The sequence below is a fragment of the Lycium barbarum genome, chromosome 7 (assembly GCF_019175385.1).
Source record: "Lycium barbarum isolate Lr01 chromosome 7, ASM1917538v2, whole genome shotgun sequence".
Classification (NCBI taxonomy): domain Eukaryota; kingdom Viridiplantae; phylum Streptophyta; class Magnoliopsida; order Solanales; family Solanaceae; genus Lycium; species Lycium barbarum.
Window position 1 is genome coordinate 5,142,590 of NC_083343.1, and position 23,176 is coordinate 5,165,765.

The following is a 23,176-nucleotide window of genomic DNA, read 5'->3' on the forward strand; positions in this document are numbered from 1 at the left end:
TTTTCTATATCAAAAGTAGACCGTACATAAAATAAAATTATGATCTTAATTTTATTTTATTTTTTTCTTTAATATCTAGTCATGTAATTAATAGTTATTGACCGTACTTATTTTAGCATGACTTAGTACTTTAAGATTATGATCATTTTCTACATGTCTTATAAATTAGTTGTATTTATTGTAGCATGATTTAGTACTTTTAGATTATGACAATTTTATTTTATGCAATTTCATTAATTTTTTTCGTTGAATATTTTAGTACAATGTCATCTCTCATCACGTTTTGTGTTATTTTCTTAATAAATATCTTAATTAGATAGTCGTATCTTACTAAGACTAAAGAAATATTTGAAGTACAAGTTATATGTTTTGTATGAAAACTTTACCGGAAAAAATTCGAAAAACCTGAGCAACCTGAAAAAACCGAGAAAACCCGAGGTTGAAAAACCCGACTTTTGTTGGTTTGGTTTGGTGTATAGATTTAAAAACCTGATGCAATTGGTTTGGTTTAGTCTTTAAAAAATCCGAACTAACTCGGTCCATGTACACCCCTAATCAAAAGTCTCTAATTTACAAATTCAAAGAATTACTATATTCTATTTCCTATATACGTTTTGGAGTTTTAACTAATCTGAATTCATTTAGATTAACTCGTTAAAAAGGGAAAGTATACTAGGATTAGGGAAGAGGGTTAATGGACAGTCATGCACTTTTTTAGTTCCCTTTACCAATTTTATTACTATTATTTCCCTACTCTCTGATTCTTCGATATTAGCTTTTGTTTTCTTTACATCGCTTATTGTATTATTTGTTGTTGTTATTATATTTTTCTCCATTATTCTTTTACTATATTTTCTTTTCATACCTGTTTGATATGCTTTACTCGAGCCGAGGGTCTATTGGAAACAACCTCTCTACCTTCACAAGGTAGGGATAAGGTTGTGTACACACAGAGGCAGATCTAGGATTTGAAGATAGCGGGTGTCACAGTTTTCTTCAATGTATATCTTGTTAGAAATGTGTATTTGGATCGGGTCCATCTCTTTTTGATTTATTCGGGTCAACTTAATAGGCTTTTTTTTTATTTGCAAATATGAAAATTACATCTCAAAAATCAAGAAACAAATATAATTAACATCTTAAACAAGGAATCACACCCATTAACAACAGAAGTAAAATTAAGATTTTCATCAAGGGACTTGTCTCTCTTGTGTATATTAAAAAATGAATCTGCACAAGTAAAATAACATCTTCAATAAGGGAATTACACCAATCAAAATAAGAAAAATAATAGAAAAACTTTTCAATAGGTAAATACACCCCATGAGTAAATGTAGAATTAGATAAACTACAAGTTCTCAAAAATAAATCATAAATTTCATGTTTTTTCTAAGCAGTGGTTACGAAATTTCCATCACAATTTAAGTAGTAAAGTAATTTAAATTGAATTTAACAATTATAGAATAACATAAATTTTTATAATACACTTCCTCCATCCTTTTTATTTGTCCATTACTAAAAATATATGTCCACTTTTACAAGTTATATAATTTGAAAAACCAAGACATAATTTGCCATTTTATACCAATTTTACCTTATTATTAAGTACTCCAATTCATTTCTCATTTTATTTATTGCTTATTAGGAGTGTCCCAAGTCAAATATAGACAAGTAAACATGGACGGAGGAGTATAAACAAAAGAAATTATATTAAAAAAAAAATTGAATTTTGATCTCAATCCAAAATTCCCATTGAGAGCTAAGTTTTTCGATTTAAATACTCACAAATTTGAGATTAAGAGAAATGCTTAATTTAAGAAATTTTGAAGTTTTTATTTGTGTGTTCTCGCTAGAGACCATAGATAAAATAATAGAAAATAGGAAAGGCAACATAAATAATAAAAAGATAAATAAAAAATTGGGAGAGCCGAAAAGAGAATTACTAGTACAAAGGAGGTAAAAAGCACAAAGAAAAATGAGAGTCGGAAAATGTTCAATATAGATTCAAACTTGTGTCTTCCAGCCGTGGTACCTTTGTCTAATTTACGACTGGGGTGGCAGGATCAAATATTTAACTTAATTTAAGCAAATTACAAAAAAGTATATAAAAAATTATTAATCTAGGGGGTGTCATGCCACCCCCATCCTAAATGCTGGATCTGCCCTTGTGTACACACCATCTTTCCCAGACATCACTTGTTGGATTTCACTGGATATGTTGTTGTGGTTGTACTCTATCAAAAAAAAAAATCATTTCTAGAACTCAAATCCAAAACCTTTACGTAATGATGAAGAAATTTTATCAATCGCACTCTAACCTTTTTTTTGGGGGGCGGGGGGAGGGGGGAGGGGGGGTAAAAGATTAGTGCTAATCTTTTCTTTCTGTCAATTTTCTCTCGTCTATTTTTTTCCTTCTTTTGTCTGATAAGAAAGCAAAAGTTCCTTGACTTCTTTCTTCCAAAAGAAAAACATCAAGAAGTTCCAAAAAGTCCAATCTTTTTCAATGCCTTTGATACAATAAACTTACCTATTCTATCTTTCTTCTCTTCCTATAAAAGCAAAAGAAGACCTCTTTAAAGTGGAACTAATTCTTTTTCTAAAGTCAAAGGAGGGCCTATTATTTATTGGAATTATTATACAAAATACATATTAACCGAAATGATGGTAAATTATTCAATAGAATACCACAAAGCAAAGCAATCGAATTCCCCAAAAAGTACTAAAGACAGAGTGATACTAAAATAATGAGATCAATCAGAACATAAAAGAAGAAAAGGATAAAGCAAAACCTCAAAGCTGTCAAACCTTTTCCATGAAATGAGAAAGAATCAAAACCCAATTTTTCCAATGCTTGAATTCCGTAAATTTATTCATCTTTTTTCATGGTTTGGGTCATTTAATCATTCATAATCATCTACTATATCATAATACCATCATCACAACTCATCATTACATATATATAATTAATATAACCTACTATATCATAATACCATCATCACAACTCATCATTACATATATATAATTAATATAACCCTTCCAAGTAGAAATACTAAATTAAGTAAAACAGAAAAAACAAAAGAATATAAATAAAAAAGATCATCATTAAGAAGAAAATATTAAAAGAAACATGAGTCCTTAGTTGCCACTGAGCATTGGCATTCCTGTTGTTAGCTTAAGCTAAGCTTACTTAAGCCAAGTCTACCTAAATACGATGTCATTCTTGGTTCTCTCTTCTTCTTTCTTTTTTCTCTCTTTTTTTACATGATAAAAAAAAAAAAAAAAGATAAAGACTAAAGACCCTTATTTTGGTAGACTTGACGGCTGATAAAAAGAGAAACCATCAGCACTATTTTCACATTTTCTTCTCCGTAGATAACGGGTCAGTGAAACAGTCAACGCCGTTAAAAGAACTCCAAAGAAACTCTTAGCTCCTGTTTGGCCATAGATTTTGAAAGTTTTTTTTGTCCAAGTTTTAGAAAACATTTTAAAGAAAAAATTTCAAGTTCCAAAAATGATTTTTCAAAACTTTAACTTTTTTTCCAGATAAAATGTATCTCCAAACATAACTTTCAAAAAACTATTTTTCAACACAACATCAAAAACTTTTTTTTTTTTTTTCAGGTTTCATAAAATCTATGACCAAACGCTAGCTTAAGCTTCAGTAGCGTCTTTAACGGAGGGATCAATTCCGACGTTAGTGATCGTGTTTGACTGGACAGTCAAAGCCGACATGTTAGGAGAGGTTGGGCCACCAGCCTCGCCACCACCTCGGTTGTTGCCGTTAGGGATCATGGGGTTCCTGGAGTGACACGTGGCAGTTGAGATAGCTGTAGCTAAGGATATAGGCATGAGACATAAGCCTTTTCCTTGGAGATACTGCATGGCTGATCCCATATCTTCTTCCATCAGTTTAGCTACCTGGTGCTCCGTTACCGTCATAGTGTCGTTGTTAGATGAGGATGCCGTTCCGTTACCTCTTCCCTGTATAAGGCAATAACATGAGTTTAACTTCCATAGTTGCCAGTGCAAATATTACTATTAAGATAAGCAGGTCGGTTAAAAAACAATTCAAATAATAGTTGTGGATTAATTCTCTCAGCAGACAAAACTTGGTACTACTATAGGGTAAATTATACGAATGGTTACACAAAATGATAGTCTAATGTTGTGTTATATATTACCTCCATGTTTCTTTCTTTCCAACTTCATATGACTACAGAAAATCCTTTTAAAGTTTATAGTTTTAAACATGTCATAATATTCGTATGGTCAAACATTTTTTGAAATATGTGATCTTTTTTTTTATGACAAGTGAACCCGCATCTCCTATCTTTTGGGTGCGCACAAAGTAAACCCCCTCCAATGTAATAGCCCGCAAACACACAGGAGAGATAAACTAGACAAGCCCCGTATGACGAACTCGATCGAAAAAGCATGCAGGTGAATTCGAACCCCCAAGATCCCCCATTGTGTGAACATAAAAGCTTTTCATTTGAAATTGAAGTTTTCAAACGGATTTTACAAAAGTAAAAAAATAAAAAAAAGTATTATATAAAATGAAAAAGGGATGCAAATAATTATCCGTACTTGATATTTATATCAAATCTAACAATTAAAGTTAAAGAGAAAATATATATCACCACTTAATCATGATGTAATTGACAAATATATTATTAAGATGTATACTTTTCTATTACTTGTATTGTATAAATACTGCAAATAAAATTTACTTTTTATTACTAAATATTGCGAAAGAAAAGTGGAAAGGTGTTTGGCTAAGATGGGGAAAAGGGCTATGGAAGGGGGAACATATGTAGGCACGCGTGATACTTTATGTTTTTGTCGCATTATGCTGACAGAGAATTTTGAGAGACATCTCATAAAGGAGATCAAGGGAGGATGGGGTATGATTTTTTTGGTTCTTTGGAGGGCGGGGGGTGCGGGGTTGCGGGGTAGAGGTTTTTTTTTGGGGGGGGGGGGGGGGATTTTATCTTAGATCAAATATTGAGATGATGATTAAAGAAGTTTAAATTCATATTAACTCAAGTGATCATGGACTACTAGTCCGTTTGATCAAGCTTTCAAATTCTGGTTATTTGAAAAAGTGTTTCTCAAGAAAATATTTTTGGAAATAGTAGTTTGGGTTTGATTAATTGATTTGACAAATACTTTTCTTAATATTAGAACACCAATTTGTGTTTGCTGTTACTATTCAAAAGTACTACTAATCTTACTGATCTTGAAAACTTAGATCAAATAATTTAACCTCTAGAATAAGCACTTATAGTAACTTTAAGGATACCAATGTTCAGTTCTATTATTTCAATGATTACATGTGAAAACAATGAAAATACAAGAAGGGTTAAGATAGTGTACCTCAGAGGACATATCAGCCACTAGGGGAGCAACAGCTGCAGCACCACCCAATCTACTCATACTCAGAACCTGATCAGTTCACACACAAAAAGAAAGAAAAAGAAAATGAAACACAAACACCATGATATTGACCCAAAGTATAGTTCTTTATAATTAAAAAAACCCCATATTCACCAACTAATTTTAAAACATTATTTCCCATCCAAATTGTCAACAAGGAAGCATCCTTTTCCAATTTAAAAATCCCTAATAAAGAAATAAAAAAAGGAAAAGAGAGAGTAGTAACTTTGACTTGGAGCTGGAGGAATTTGACATAGTCGATGATCTCATCCAGCATTGAAGCCTTGTCTGTCTGTCATTCCATAAAACCCAACAAACACTATCACGTTAGTATCCCATTAATTTAAACACCATTCACTTCATATCTTTCATTTAGAATAATCAATTAAGTCAGAGAACTCACAATTTCACATTAACTTTCTTTGTATAAATTAATTTAAAACACAAGATATTTCTAATGACAAAACACTATAAGTAAAGAACAATACTTTTTCCTAGTTTCCGGTATTTCCTTTGGGGCCGACTACTTTAAATTCGTGTTAGAAGGTCTTATTTTGAAGGTAAAACGCTAGCTCCCTAACCAAAACGATTTAATTTACAAGGCACGTACTCAAAACTTCTAATTAAGGATGAACGAGTTTTACTTATCACTCCATCACAATCTTGATGATCATACTATCTTCCATGTCAAGTTTTGTGTTTTTTGTAGACCGAAATTGTAAAATGTTAATTAAATGAAACGTTTAAGATACAAATGAGTAGTTTGAACCAATATTATTATGACTAAGACTATTATTACAGGTCTTAACTTACATTCTTTTTGCTAAAGTATCGTTAATTAGATACATATTTTAACCTTAATTTCTTATTTAACCATAGTAAATCGTATAATTTGATATAAACACCGAATGTGAATAAATTTTATCGATATTAATACAACATTATTTAAGCTTAATGAATAATTTGTGCTATAGTACTATGAATACACGTTACACAAATGTTGAAATTAGATTAAATGCGGTAACTGTCAGCAGGATTACGATCCCCGTGAGAATCTCTTTTTCAGTTTCATTTTCAAGTACGCACAGAAAGAAATACACATTTAATTTAACTCCTAATATTCTTCTCACACTCTAAAGTCTAAAAAACCATCTACTCGCCCTATTCTCTCGACACGTGTCCAATTGAAGATTATGATATCCATTAATCACATGGGACGACAAATTAAGTAGAGTTGAGACCCAGAACAGTTACAATAGTATGTAATATGATTAATTTTCCAATTAATGGAACTAATGATAATTTAATCAAAGTAAAGATCAGATAATTAATGATTAAAAATTAATAATTATAATAATTAATTTAAAGCTTAATATTACTTTAGTCCCTCTATTGTTGTAAATTTTGATTTTAGTCTTTATGATATCTGACTAAGCATAATAAACCTCTAATTAATTGAATTATGCACTTTGATCCTTTTATTTATGAATATTTAAAAATTTACCATAATTATTAACCGTTTCACCACCTAATTACTCATATATTATGTTAAATTTAAATTGTTACTTCATATTAGTTTGACGGTAATATAATTCTATAAATAGTTAAAATATACTCCCTTCGGTTCATAATGAGTGTCCACTTAGTCTTTTTATTTTAGTTCAAAATAAGTGTACACTTACATAATCAAGAATAAATTGGTTATTTTGTTCCAAATTTGCTCCTACTTAGATAAGTGAATTTTTATATAATAAAAAAATTATATTAATTAGGTAGTATTTACTTCAGGATAGTTTAGTTGAACTACCTATTTTTTTCTAAGACTTAGTGTTTTCTTAAGCAGTTTACAAAAGTTCAAGCACACACTTATTTTGAAGTGGAGGGAGTAACATTTTTTCTACATAAAGAGACAAAAAACACATATAATAATTATTTAAAGGTCAAATATGCTAAGTCATTTATCACGACGACTAAAACCATAAATTACTAATAACTTAGGGCCCACAAAGGTTATTATCCCTAATTTTAATTTACTGGATATGATGTGAAATTACATGAGTAACATTTTTTCTACATAAAGAGACAAAAAACACATATAATAATTAATTATAGGTTAAATATGCTAAGTCATTTATTACAAAGATTAAAAGCATAATTTACTAATAACTTAGGGATCAATAAAAAGTTACTATCCCTAATTTTAATTTACTGTAAATGGTGTAAATATTTTTACCTTATTGGCATTGGGTACAAGTTCCTGCAAAGCCTTCATTCTCTCAGCAATTCTCTCTCTACGTAACTGCCCCCACCATCATTTTCATATCGCAACAGAAAAACAAAACAGAAACCCATAAAATACGGAACCATCAGCAAAAAACTGTAACTCAATTCCTAAAACAGAAAGGGGTAAAACTGTAATTTAACATACTCTTTCAGCAATACTGTGTGGATCAGTAGCTTGTCCTCTACGAGCTCTAACTCTTTGTTGCTTTGGTTGCGCCGCCGTTGTGCCGCCGCCAGCTGAACCACTCGCCGCCGCTGCCGGAGCTCCGAAACTCTGTGATTGCATCGATCCTCCCTATAATTTTTCAAAAAAAAAATTGGATATGAATTATCGTGAAATAGTTTACTCCTGATTTATGTGGCACAGTTAAAATTTCGATATTCAAACTTCTAAATTTTGATCGAGCTATAGAAACTTTCATTTTTTTAATATAAAATCAATATATTTAAAAATTACGATAAATTACAAGAATTAACAACTCGAATTATTTGAAAGACATGAAAAAATTACAATCAAAGAAAAACTCGTTTGATTCTGATAATCTGAAAAACGCTACATAGATTGAGACAAAGGAAGTATCACTCAAATACGAGTTTGTATATAGGTTGAACGCATACAGACACCTAAAATTGACACGATTTTTCATTTAGACACTTAAATTTAGAAGTGTTCATATTGAGCACTTGCGGTGCCTGAAATTTATTCAAATGATAAATCGTGTCAACTTTACAATACATTTTATGGCATGTAAAATGTGTAACGGACCTGAGGATGATGAAAATGTTGAGGTTGATTGGAGGTTTGACCAAGAGATCCGGTGAATCCATTGAAAAGAGCTTGAACGGAACTGTCATTACCCTGTATTTAATCACATAATTAATCGTTAATAATTGCACAAAAAGTGTACCTTCCTCAATCTGAAGCTAAATTAAAGTAGATCAATTCTACATGTTAAAATTAAAATTTAGATATTTAAAAATTATATATATATATATGAAAAATACTATAAGTTAGCAAACTTCTCGTGTTAATATGATTTAAAAAAAAATGATGAGAAAACTATATAAATTGATGTCAAAATTCATACAGTTTAAATCTCGATAAGCGAAAATTCTCAGATAAATTGAGACAGTAGAAGAGAGTAACAATTACTCTCTGTATCTCAATTTATGTGATATTTTTTACTTTCTTAGATTCAAGTTTCATGAACTTTAACAATATTTTAAAATGTATTTTTTTCATCAAATTAATATGCAAAAAAAAATTCTAGCTTATAGTACATAATTTTCAAATATCTAAATTTTAATCATAAAATATAGAGTTAATTTAATTCAAATAGTAATAATTACTAGGATAATTTTTACAGTAGAAGTTAAAACTGTTCATAAATATGATTGAATTTATGACGGGAGTAAAAAAAATAAAAAAAAATGAAACTCACCTGATTAGCAACGCCGTCGTTTTGTTCACCATTATTACCGAGACTTAAAGGCTGAGAAAGCAGTCCATTATCACCAGAGCCGGTTCCATTAGACCTAAGTCCATTTCCAGCGAGTGTTCTAGAAAGCAAAAGCTGTTGTTGCATCATAAGTGCTTTAGCAGCAGCTGCTGCTGCGCCTCTGCCGCCGGTGATCTGATGTTGACGTAGCTTAGAAGCAAGTAAAGAAGAAGCCTGTTCGTCGTAATGAAACGGCGGCTGAAGTGATGGCTGTTGATCATCGCCGGAGCTAAGGTTATGCTGCGGCTGCGGCGGCGGTGAAGAGAGGTTGTTGTGGTGGTCCCATGACCAAGGAGAAGAAGAAGGAACTGAAGAGAGGAATTGTTCCAGGAAATCGTCGTTAGACGACGTCGGATCGAAGATGACGTCTTGAAGTAACTGTTGTTGTTGTTGACTTAGAAGTGAATTCATGGCTTGCATTTTTTTTTTCCTCTGCAAATAAAAATGGTTTCATTAAAATCATATAAAACATAAAATTAAATAAACTTTGAAAGAGTTTTTTTTTTTTTCAGTTGTGTATACCGGGGATTTTTGCTAGGATTTTGAAGACGGGAAGAGGGGGAGATAATTGGATATATTTTTTTTCTTTATTTTGTTTTTGTTTTCTTTGAGTAGCTTTTGTGTGGAAGTTTGGTTCAGTTTTAGAAAGAGATGATTCTAATAAGGTGAAGAGAGAAAGATTGAAGAAAAATGAATGAATTCATAGGTTATGGTTTTGGAATGTTGTTTATATAGGTCTCGTTTATATGTGTTGATCTCCAACTCCACCCCCTTTCCCCCTTGCCTTTTTATTTCTCCAACAACCTTTTTTTTTTTTTCCTACTACTTTAATTAGGATGAAAGAAAATATTTAAAGAAAAAAACTCAACTTGTATAAAGTGGTTTGATTTGGTTATTAGTGTTCCGTGCTACCCATCTTCGCAAGTCAAAAACATTGATCTAAAGTTACGGGAAGGGTCAATTTGAGAAAAAGAGACAAAAAAACTTAAAACGATCTAGCGGTTTGTTACATTTTCTACACTTAAACAAACATTCGTCCTCGAACGATAATAATAATAATAATTAAAAAAAAAAGTAGCCGAACGGTCCAAAAGATGGGGGTATCTACTCTGCATGTTCGATTCGGTCTCCCAAATAGCCTCCTCAACCGGACGATGCCTCCATTGAAGTTTCACCGAATCTATTTCTTTTGATCTCAACTTATGAATCTACCTATTCAAAATTGCTACCGATTCCTCCTCAAATGCTTGATTTTGATCAAGTAACACTGAATCCCAATTAAGCACATGCGAACCATCGGAATGGTACTTCTTCAACAAATATATATTTAGTATTATAATGATTCAATTTCATTTGAACTAACTATCAATATTTTAGAAATTATGTCACTAGTATCAAGTTCCTCAAAATTTAATTTCAAAGCATTAACTATTTTTCATTGAGATTACTTTGCACGTCATTATTTGAAGAACACTTATTTGAAGCACAAACTTCTGCACTTCGTCTATGAAATCATATTCCCTTACCACGCATCATTTCATCACCTCAAGCGACAAATTGATAACTATGTTATTAAGAAATTACTACTATCAAATTGCAGTATCACAAGTTCAAATTATAATTGTTAATTGTCATTCGTTTCTATTTCACACTAAGGTAGTTTCAACAAATTGGAGCTATTTTAACATGTACTTGCAATGAATCAGATTATCGACAGATACTAGTTACAATAAGTTTTTACTAATTTATATCCAACAATTAGAGTTATTTTTTTTTAAAAAGTGAAGTTATCATTTTAAAAATATTTTCAGATGTAAATAAGGACTACGGTATAAAAGGATAAATTTGGAGAGGAATTGATTTTCAAGTCACTGTAAAATCAGGATAAATTTGGTCGGCCAGTTTCATCAAAGAAAAAATTAACCTTTTTTAACCCCACCTAAACGTCACACGTTTTTTTAACCATATTCTTTTTGGCCAATTTTTTTTTTCCTACACTTTCGCCAAATTAGTTATTTCTCCCGTTTTAACTATCTTCAGTTCTGTAAAAGACAATTACGTCTGAGAATTACTTCAAAATAAATGCAAGAAAACATAAATAAATTAACTATGTAAAAGTTATTGAAAAAATGAGTTATTCCCATTTTTTAATTTTATTTTATAGGCACAGCGGATTATACGGTAGTTCATGTACATAAGATCAATTATAAGTGAGATAATTGGATTATGCATTTTATGTGCTTGGAGTGGGTGTAGTGACAAGGGCAGCCTTAATCCAAATTGAAGGGTCTATTATGGTAGGTAAGGGTGTCAAATGGGTCGATTGGACTGAATTTGATTAAAGCAGTAAAAAATGACCCGCCCAACAAATTATGAGCTAAATAATGGGTCGTAGCGTAGTGTAGGCTTAAGTTGGTGAGAATCGTAATAGGAGGGTCCATGGGTGTCAAATGGGTCGATTGGACTGAATTTGAAAGGATTAAAGTAAGTCTAGTCAAAAAATGACCTGCCAAAAATTATGAGCTAAATAATGGGTCGTAACCAACCCGTCTTACTATAGGTTTTAATTTCCTTGTTTGTGTTCTTGTAATCTATTTAAGTACCTAATAAAACTTTTTATTATTTTTTATTATTGTGGTCTGAACTAGTACAAGAGCCACTATTACATAGACACAAGTGTGATTGGAGATACAAATCTCAAAATATCAATACTGTCTCAAGAATACAGAGTAGACAGTTAAATACAAAGGAAGAGTCTCCGGGTTGTGGATCTAGCCCAAATGGTCACCCTGGAATCTCTGTAAAGTAGATTCAAATCACTCTCGAGGACGGGAATTGGAACTAGTAACAAACTTTGCACTCAACAGAAGAGTACAACAAGAGTAGGTTCAGTACAAACAACAAGTACTGGGAGGTATCATAGGCCGACAACAATAGTTCACATATATGAAGAAAGAAATTAACAAGTAGGCAAATAAGCAATCAAGCACAATCATGAATCACATTATCCCAATATGTCAAGAGCTTCCACATACATATACATCTTACAGGAACTCGCCTTCCAAATCAGAAGCCTAGATGAAGCTTCTAAACCACAAGTCTGCCAGGTCTCAACAATCTCAAATCAATAATCACAAATCTAAGTCTTGAACCTAAGTGGAGTCACTAATCCACTATCAAGTTCAGTCTATAATCAAATCTATATCACAACAATAGTACAAATACCCATGCCAGATCAGAAATACGGAACCATATGATGATGTAGGATGAAATGTAATGATATGGAATGCACTGGCCAAATACTATGTACACACATGCTAAAGGCATTGTTCGTACAATAGTCATGACCCGCGGGGGACACGTGGTTTCTATGTACCACTCACTCCGGAACATACCTCAGATCACGAGTACCCAATTTGGCCACATCCTCACCCCCTGTGAAATGTACCTTATATATATATATATATGTATGTATGTATGTATGTATGTATGTATGTATATGTATGTTTGTAAACAAATGAATCTCAAGATACGGTTCAAGTCTAGAAACCCAATCTGAAGCCCCACTCAAATTAATATAAGCATGATCAATCAATGAAATCAAATGCCAATGAAGTACAGGTCACAATACCATAAGCCATAACCAGACTAAGAAAAATCAGCTCAACCATAGAATGAATTATACAACCATCTCAATCAACATAATGAGTATATATCAATCCCTTCCTTCCAATTATGACAAATACACCTCATGACTAGGTCTTGTGTCACCAATATATTCCATTTTCTCATTTATCATCTTCAGTATCAAGTCATAATTCAAAATCAATATACATGTGAAATGAGAATGTATGCCATGCATGATATCATCATCAATAGTAAATCATAATTAAGCTTTCAATCGTGTATTATCATAAGTATACATCAAGATTCAGGCCTAATCTCGTTATCCTTCCTTTCTCCAACGATAAATGACACAACAAGAGAGAAATGAATGCAAACACGTATCACAACACAGCAAATAATGCAACAAGCCTAAACACAATAACAGGGCGACGAGCCGCAATCAACGACAACCAACCTAATAGAATTTCATCCCAACTCCATACCCGAAGGCCTAGCATGCTTTCCCCGTCGATACCTAACTCCCACATATGTTTCACTAATTGGATTCTAACCGAATGGTAAGCCGTAACTTACCTAGTAGCCGAGCAGAAGCTACTAACAATCACACTTTTGCCTTTCCCTTTCATAGCGCCTCTAAATACTCACAGTCTATTCATAATTGAGTTCTAAATCAGAAATAAGGAAGAACAACACCCATATTGCTATACTCAACTTTCGAATCAAATTCAACTATGGAGAAAGGGAAAAACGCCCACAAGGTTAAAATAGGTATTTTGAAAGTGAAACATGTAACTCAACATTCTAGGAGTTCAATGCTATCAATCATTTGCTAAAGTAACTCAAGAATGGGTCATTTTGTTATTTAAGTGAAAAAACCCCAATTTGGGTATAAACCCTAACTTTCCAACATTCAATTTCATCAACATTAAGGGAAGATTCAAGCTTGATCTCATCAAATTCCATGCTTTAAAGAAGTTAAATCCACTAACCAATCCCATTTTGAAATACTAAAACTCCATTAGTGAAGAAACCATTAAACCCATCTTTATTGATTAAGTTCTATAGACTCCTAGCATGGGTTAAAGCTTATGAAAGATAAAGGATGAAGGCTAAGGTTAGGAGACTTACCCACAAAAAGAAAACAGCCTTAAAAACACATCAAATCGCCTACAAAGTTGCTTAGGATCAATAAATGAAGTGATAGAAAAGAAGGGTTTTAACTAAGGCATTAAATAAGATTCTGTCAGCGTCATCTGCTACAGCAGCCACGGGCCCGCTGAGTCCGCCACAGCGGGCCCACTGCATTGGTCATGCCTTTTCCATCGCAAGTCAGCCACAACGGATCCCCATCCGCTATGACGATTCAACACAAGTCCCACTAGCCCGCTATAGCAGCTGGTTCTCCGCCACTGCAGGACCGCTACCTTGAGCCTGGTGCCGCTACGGCAGACATCAAATACCAGAAACTTTTTGTCTTTTCACAATCCAAATCTTGAAATCCAACAATCACCCGAGACCTTCCAAATACAAATCAAACATGCATTCAAACACAAAAATACGCTATGGACTCACTCGCAGTCTTGAAATTTTCAATGGAGGTCTCTTTGACAGGGTCAACACCAATGGCCGAATACTAACTTTCCAATCAATGATCCAAAACGCTTTCAAGTGCCTCGGGAATCGAACCGAACATCCCACCAAGTCAATCTATCCGAACATCCCACCAAGTCAATTTATCATTCGGACCTCTAGGAATCGACGATTTTCGAAAAAGGTCTGTTCACTCAAAGGTCAACTATTTGCCAAACGTTTTTCACTTTAAGGCTTCATCTCACAAAAGTCATCATAAATCTCGCTCGATCATCTCGGAAACCATACCAGCCATCCCTACCGGTCAAAACGTACTAGCAAGGCTCGGGGAAGGGTCGACGAGGGTACATGAGTCGAAGGCGCAATAACGAGCAAACGAATCGTTACAAGTCTGGTATGGCTCAAATAGGTACGCCAATCTACTTATATTGATGTTGTATCATAACCTTCAATTGGGAGATTTTTTATGTTATAATTCTTATAACAGTATCACAAAAGAATCAAACGATGAAGCATTTGTTTTGTTTAAGACTGAATTTTCCATTGGACAAAATAACAGTACACATAAACAAGGGCGGATGTAGGCTACTAAGGCCTCATTTGTTTTTATTAAGATTAAAACGCCTGAATCTGAATGCACATCTGAATGATTAAAATGTTGTCTCTAGATCTGAACACTGAATGATTAAAATTGTTTGTTTATTAACATCTGAATTGCATAATGTTTGTTGTTCTATTTAGAGAATGTAAAAGAGTTAATTTTTTTTTTTTTGGTTTTAATCCAATAATTCCATGTTTTAGGAGACACAAAATATGTTGTCATGAATGGCCACAACATTTTTTTTATTATTAATTCCTCACATTATGGAATCAGCTCTTCAATGCATTATCTTTTAAAGACCATTGAAACTAAAAAGTGGTTAGAAATAAAATACTTACAGTGTATCCTTAAGCAACTTAATCCCCCCAAGTATCCAAGGTTATGGATTATTTCCTCCCAGGATAGAAAGGATTACCGTCACCGCTATAGCAGTACCTCAAACGTCGACACACTTAGAAATTTTCTGTTTTGTGCTGAAAGTATTATGCAGAAAGAAGAGGAAGTGCAGAAACTCTCGTAAGCAAAAAAAATCTATGGAATAGCGAATATTTATAGCCTGAAGGTTGAGCCCAGTCCGAAGAGATGCAACTCTTCCAGGTGACTTTTCGAGAAAATGGTTGTTTATGTAAAACGGCTATGTCCGAAAAATTAATGGGAAAATTAAAACAGAGAGAAATTAAATTACTGTTACAAAACGGAAAATCAATATCAACGAAATAAATTTGGTCTAAAAAATATATCAATCAAATCATTTGACCAAAGCCGAAGCCAAGCCAAGCGACGATGATGGCGTGAGGAGAGACTCTCTTCTCAACTCTTTATGAGCTAGAAGAAGTGCTTTTACATAAAAGCACACTAGTATTACTTTCCCCTACCAATGAGGGACAAAGTTCCTTTGTAAAAGGGAATTTTTGGCATTTCCCTCCATTTTAGAATTTGGCACTTCCCTCCATTTTGAATTCTTTCATTTCTCATTCACACCTCATCCAAAAATCTAAGATCTAGTAGCTCAGTTAGTTGACTACTTGAACTTTCATCTTGTTGGTGAGGGTTCGAATCCCCACGTTATAATCTCCTTCTCCTATGTAATAAATAAAAAAAAAGATATAACTACAACATATGTGTGTGCCCGCGTGATTGGTAGGGAGCTAGATTAAAGTTGTATTTACAGCGACAGATCAACTAGTAGGTTGACCACGCGTTCGGCAAAACTCAATACTTTGACTTTCAACCTAACATGAATGTGGAAATTAAAACAATCGTGAATATAAGAATTACATAAGCATTTCATTACTCATTCTCTTAACTCAAAATTTTTTGCGTCTAAATTTATATTGAATAGGGATGGCATCCTTCTTAGGCGAGATTTAGGGTTGGCAAAATTATCTCATGCATTAAACATGACCTGCCCAATACATTCAAATATGGGCGGGTTAGTAATGACGTGTCAATTTATTAGCTCAACTCATTTTGATCAACGCAATTTAATTCATCTAAAAATTGAGCTAATTTGAGCTAAATATATAATTTAAATTAACTCACGAGAACTCTTGTCAATTTTTTTTTTTTTGTGTTTGATATGATATGTGTATCCATAGTAAAGGGAAATTTTGTTTATTAGATAATTAAATAAATTCTAAGAAAACGTAAAAAGAAACTAAAACTATGAAAGGGGTCGTTTGGTACGCGGGATAAGATGGGATATCGAAGGATAAAGTCTGGGATTAAATTTGTATTGCATTTGTTTGACGGTATAAAATTATTATGGGATAAATTTATACTGTAGACCAAACACAATATAAATTTAATCTCAGACTTATAGCCTGTTTGACCAAGCTTCTAAAATCAGCTTATTTTAAAAAGTACTTTTGGCGAAAAGCAGTTTGTGTTTGGCCAATTAATTTAAAAAACACTTTTGAGCAGTAATTAGTGTTTGGCCAAACTTTTAAAAAGTGCTTCTATATGTATTTTTCTCAAAAGTACTTTTCAAAAAAGTGCTTTTGGGCAAAAACTTTTTTTTTTAGCTTCTGAAAAACTGCTTCTGCTACTCCCCAGAAGCACTTATTTTCTCCTAAAAGCTTGGCCAAACACCTCATTTTTTCTCAAATAAGCACTTATTGAAAAAATAAGTATTTTTTGGGGAAAAATAAGTTTGGCTAAACAGGCTATTAATCCTGTATATCCTTCTTTGTCCCATCAAACTTGGGATTATTTTATCCCACCTCCTAGGTGGGATAAATTAGTCCAAAGATTATAATCCTGAGAAAATTTAGTATGCAAACCAAATGACTCCTTTAAGAGTTAAGTAAGCTGGGCAGTGACCCATTGTTTAGTCCATCTTGATTCCGCCCATGCAAATTATTTACCTGTCCATTTTGACTCGTTAAAATTAGACTCAACCCGCCCATATAATTCCACGAGTCAAGACTACTACCAAAAAGATGTACAAGACATGCATGGATTGTCACATGAGCATCACATCATTGTATCTATACAGAAGATAAACAACTAATAAGATTGTTCTGAATCAGATTATTCTAGTCATATTCAATATAATTCATAAAATGAACTAGCTCAATATTAAGAGTATCTTCTTCTCATACGTCAAGCTTTTGATATATATGATTCGTTTTGTCTTTGAAGATCTCAGTGTTGATACGTACAATGAATATGGCTCTTATATATGTACACAGACATCAAGTAAGTAACATGTAATATTGAATTAAGGAATTGTGATTTTGTGTTGGTCGTTAAAGCAATATTGTGTTACTTATTTCGATTACAACGTACGACTATTTTATTCATAACTTATGGTTCTTTTGTCTGCCTTCCTGCAAACAGATTTTCATCTTATAAATGGCAGCTGGAATTCCAAACCCCAATTACAAAAAAAAAATTAAAATAAAAATAAAAATTGGGGCAGGTTGTGAGTTGGTTGATAAGTGTCATTCGAAAGCTTAAACGGTTGAGAAAGATCATACTTTTATTATTTTGTTTGATCTTTAACACCCTTCAATCACATATGTAGGCTTGATTCCTTTTTATGAGTCAAGTATGTATTGGGTAAAAGATGACACAGGGCGAGATGAAGCATCCTGAGACCACAACGATTTGGGGATATATTACAACTGTCTCCTATTTCTGTCAAATTCGGTCACATCCATCACACCAGTCAGAGCGCCATAACGCACATGGGCATGGTAATGTCCTCATAGTCTTGTCATCACGACTTGTAGGGTAGGATAGCCTAGTTCGGGCCTATATAAACAAAAGGTTGGGGACGAAAGAGGGCAAGATCTGAGAATTCCCCCACCACATTGTAATATTAACACGAGAGTATTAATAGGGAGATTCATGGGAGTTGGTCGGCGGACACTCTCGAGATCATCTTCTTTTACACACATATTCTTGTAAACATATACTCTTGTAGGCATCACTCGATTCTTAAGAGAACGGGATATATACAGAATCATCACTTTCAGATAATTTTTATCTGTTTTGATCATATTTTATTATTTCTATTGTCCAAAAAACTATATAACGATCTAAACTTCTCCGAACCGGGCTCATAAAAGGAACTCTCGCGGTAGATACGTTCCACTTGTCTTCAAACCCTTAGAAAACAAATCTCTAACCGATTTTTTTGGTTAAACCTGGTTTCACCGGAAAACAATGTACATAAAAACTCTTTGTGATAATACACTTGGGACCTTTGCTTAATTACGCTGGTATTAGATTAACATGTGTGATCTCTTCATCTAAATTTTAAGTTATGTCTGGTCCTAATTACCTGTCTGAACTTAGCAGTTTGATAGCCTTCACCTCATGTACGCTAACATGACAAAGAACGTGGATACACTTTCTTTTAGGTCCGTGAGATGAAAAAAATAAAAAAGATTCAGCTTCTAAATGGGGTATTATTGGAAGTTCTAAGCCGGGTAATTGGGTCGGGTCATGGATGGGTCTCTGGTCAGAACTTTATGCTGACTAATAAATAAAAGTCGTTGTTTAATTAAAAGTTAATTAAATGTCGACGTATAATTGTGTCATTAATGGCGGAACAAGTTAAGCCTATAAATAACGTTAGGGGCAAATTTGATCCAATAGGTGAAAGGAGAGAATATTTTAATCATTTCTAAACGTTAAGAACATTTTTATCATAGGTGGAAGGAGGGACAAATTTGATCCAATAGATGAAAGAATAACATTTTTGTGTCATTAATACGTTAAAAACAGTTTAAGCCATTTTACTTTTATTTGGGACTTTGTTCACAAACCTCCAACTAGCTGTATTAATATTTTCAATGATGTGGGGATTTAAATGTAGCTACGTGGTATAAACCAGAAACATGAAATAGTATTTTTAAAATGAGCCGAGGACAATATAAATTATCGGAATGATTAGAATTCTCTATAGAGGGTATTTTTAGAATGATTGAGATATAAAAATGTAGCATTAGTAAATGCTAAAAACAAGAGAGTAGATTAATGAGTAAGAATATGTTGCAAGAATGAAGTCATTATTGGGAAGCCAAATGTTTGAGTTGGGACTAGAAAGCAAAGATGTAGTACTGTTATTACTTATTAATTGGTACTATTAGTATAGTACTTTGAGGACTCCAAGATAATAAATGCACAACGGGGGAGGAGTATTAATAGCATGATCTTTTTCTGATTACTTTATGATACTAATAATTGAGGTCCAAAGAAATATATTTTTACAGTAGTACAAATACATGATAACTTTTTCCTCAAGGCAGGAGTAGATGAAAAGAAATAACTTTAGTGTTTTTTTTTTGGCCTATACTAGAATTTGCAAAGTAATACGTATAGTACAGCTTTTTAGATATTCAGTATTTTAAGTTCACTGATATCCAATTACTCAGAATTTGCATGAAATGGATCCACCAAGAAGCTAATTAAATGCTTCCTAAAAAGGGTAATTCACTAATCTGACTAATCAAATATACGTCTAATATGTACATCTTTTAAAAAAATAGAACGTTCCATATCAAAAATTAAAAATCGCTCTATTCTTTAGGTAAAAACTCGAAATTTCTGATTAAAATGAAAGAAATTCCGTTACATATCCCACCACCACAATCTTTGATCGAATATAGGTACTACAGTTTGAGAAAAAAGGACCACTTGATTCAAAACTTAAAAGATCCATATCTTATGCTGATCATATATGAGGGAAAATTAAATTAGATTGATTTTTTAAGAGCAAATTCTTTCTTATTTGTCAAAAGACGAATCACAAGGCATTAACTGTTATATGATCCTCTAGGGGGGGATATAAATGATAGAAAAGTTCAACAAATAAATGATTATAGGCCAGTAAAATAATAAACACTAGTATTATTTGTTGTTTAAATTTTCTTTTGCATTTTCAAAGAAAACTTGCATTGGTGTCTACAGAATGTTCAATTGTTACATTTTGTTGGAAACATAAAATCCAATAAAAATGTCCATGCACGTCTCACGTTTGTGGAGACATATTTTCCTTCTTTTTTCTGGCATTTTCATTTGAATTGTTTTTCATTTATTTCTATCAAGCACCAAGATTTAATTTGTGCATTGCTTCTCTAAAAACAGTAGTAAAGGAAATATTTTAAAGCCGAATTCACAAACACGGGACATGCATCTCGTGTAATTAACAAAATTTACTAAATAATAAGGATGTTAAAAGACAAATATATGTATTTAGTGTATACATGAAGTTTTTAAGAATCTAATTATATTTACTCATAATCACAAATTTACTATGTTCTTTTTATAGAGTGTATGAACAAAGTTCCACGTGAAAAGTAAAAAAGAAAAAGAAATTACTTATAAGGTATGAGATACTTTTATGGATGCGAGACCTTTTGATTGAAAACTGTGCGAGTTTGGCCCAAATTAGACAATATAGCACTATGTTAAGTGTATATTTGAGCTAGTTTAGTCAACAAGCGTAATCATGAGGGCAACTTGTTGCATTTGCCTATGTATTGGCAGGTTTACTACCTTCCCATAGCTTGACGCACGTAAAAAGTAGAAGCATGTGGATTTGGTAGCCACACTCGGGGTGATACACAGCTAATCTCCAAATTAGCTCGTGAATGATAATTGCTTATGTGTAACTTAGCTCAAGAGGAAGATTGTTGGATGTGTATGGACAAAGACCTACGTTAAAAGTACAAAAAATAATAATAAATTACTTCTAAGGTATTGAATACTCTTAATTGTGTGATGCCTTTTAGGAAAAACGGTGTGATCTTGATCCAAAGTAGACAATAGCACATTATGTTAAGAGTATCTTTGGGCTAGTTTAGTGTGAATTTCTGTGATCTGAAGCTAATTTGTGAGGTCAAACATTGAATGCAATATAAACAAGTAAGGAAGAAGAAGGGAACATTTTGTGGAAGCTTTTCTCTCAGATAATTTTCAGTCACTGATACAAATGAAAAGGAAACGTACTTATAGGAATCGTGGGCTAAAAGCACCTTATTCAAAATAACTAACTACCCAACTAAATATCTAATTCCCTAGTGACAACTGGCAACATCTGGATGCCAACTGTGCATTAAGGCACACGTGAGCACTTCACCAACTGTTCAACACCCCTCTTTAAGCTAGGTACTATGAAGAGATCCTTCAAGCCTAGCTTGGAGATCAAGTATGTATGATGAATTCTGGTAAGCCCTTTGGTAAGCACATCTGCTGATTGCTGAGCAGTGGGAATGTAAATGGTGGAAACTAAACCTTGTTGCACCTTCTCCCGAATGAAATGGCAGTCAATGTCGATGTGTTTAGTGCGTTCATGAAACACCGGATTGGCTGCAATCTGTATAGCTGACTTACTGTCGCAATAGACAGGAATGGGCAGTTGTAGTGACACATCCAGCTTTGCAAATAAACCTGAGATCCATACAACTTCAGCGACAACAGAAGCCAAACTTCTGTACTCAGCCTCGGTTGAGCTCCTTGATATAGTGGGTTGTTTCTTCGATTTCCACGATACAAGTGAAGAGCCAAAGAACACAAAATACCCTGAAGTAGATTTCCTAGTATTGGGACAGGATGCCTAGTCAGCGTCACAATACGCAGTTAAATGACATGAGTCCTCTGCTGGTAGAAAAAGGCCCAAACCAGGAGCTTGTTTGATGTATTTGACTACTTTGAGGGCTGCAGCCATGTGTGAAGCCTTGGGGGATTGCATAAACTGACTCAAGACCTGGACTGCAAAGGCTATGTCTGGCCTGGTATTTGTCAAGTAAAGTAGTCGACCAATGAGTCTTTGATAACTGGTGGGGTCATCCAACATAGGATCAGTTACATGACCAAAATGTTGGTCAAACACAATAGTAGTAAGCTTAGAATTTAACTCAATTGGTGATCCAGCAGGCTTAGCACCTGTAAGTCCCATGTATGCTATCAATTCAAGAGAATATTTTCTCTGGTGCATCACAATACCACTCTTACTCCTAGCAAATTCAAAACCAAGGAAATAACTCAACTCCCCTAGGTCCTTGATTTTGAAATGTTGTTGCAGTGTAGTCTTAGTCTCCAAAATGAGATTTGCATCATTGCCAGTGATGAGCAAGTCATCAACATAGATAAGAACAACCACCAGCTTCCCTTTGTCCCTCTTTGTCAAAAGAGAATAATCCAAACGACTTTGTGTAAAACCAGAGGAAATCAAAGCCGTAGTCAATTTTATGTTCCATTGTCTAGAGGCTTGCTTAAGTCCATAGAGTGACTTAAGCAACCTGCAAACCTTGCCTTGTGAATGTGCAAAACCTTGAGGCAGGCTCATGTACACCTCCTCATTGAGGTCTCCTTGCAAAAAGGCATTAAATACATCCATCTGGTGGATCACCCACCCTTTTTCAGCAGCAATGAAAATCACTAATCTCACAGTCACCATTTTCACCACAGGTGAAAAAGTGTCCTGATAATCAGCCCCTTCTCTCTGATTGAAACCTTTGGCCACTAACCTAGCTTTGAATCTTTCCACTTCCCCTGTAGATTTATATTTAACCTTATACACCCACTTGCACCCTATTGCCTTATTCCCTCATCCATCTGGTGGATCACCCACCCTTTTGCAGCAGCAATGGAAATCACTGATCTCACAGTCACTATTTTCACCACA

At 33.5% G+C, this 23,176-nt stretch overlaps 1 protein-coding gene across 1 annotated transcript; it reads right to left on the bottom strand.

Annotated features, from left to right (window-relative positions):
• Positions 1 to 3,083: 3,083 nt before the first annotated feature.
• LOC132602984 (bHLH transcription factor RHL1-like) lies at positions 3,084 to 10,000 on the bottom strand. Its single transcript, XM_060315822.1, has 8 exons — positions 9,741 to 10,000; positions 9,162 to 9,650; positions 8,486 to 8,578; positions 7,865 to 8,014; positions 7,670 to 7,735; positions 5,663 to 5,728; positions 5,377 to 5,445; positions 3,084 to 3,981 (listed from the first exon to the last, which is right to left on the bottom strand). Exons 2-8 carry the CDS (start codon positions 9,636 to 9,638, stop codon positions 3,652 to 3,654), a joined length of 1,251 nt encoding a protein of 416 aa, XP_060171805.1. The 5' UTR covers positions 9,639 to 9,650; positions 9,741 to 10,000; the 3' UTR covers positions 3,084 to 3,651.
• Positions 10,001 to 23,176: the final 13,176 nt, after the last annotated feature.

What these genes read in the sequence shown, in the direction of transcription:
- LOC132602984 (XM_060315822.1), bottom strand. Translation starts at nt 9,638, where the DNA reads ATGCAAGCCATGAATTCACTTCTAAGTCAACAACAACAACAGTTACTT. An exon ending in ACGACGGCGTTGCTAATCAG is followed by an intron (nt 8,579 to 9,161) that starts GTGAGTTTCATT and finishes GATTAAATACAG; the next exon opens with GGTAATGACAGTTCCGTTCA. An exon ending in AACATTTTCATCATCCTCAG is followed by an intron (nt 8,015 to 8,485) that starts GTCCGTTACACA and finishes GAAAAATTATAG; the next exon opens with GGAGGATCGATGCAATCACA.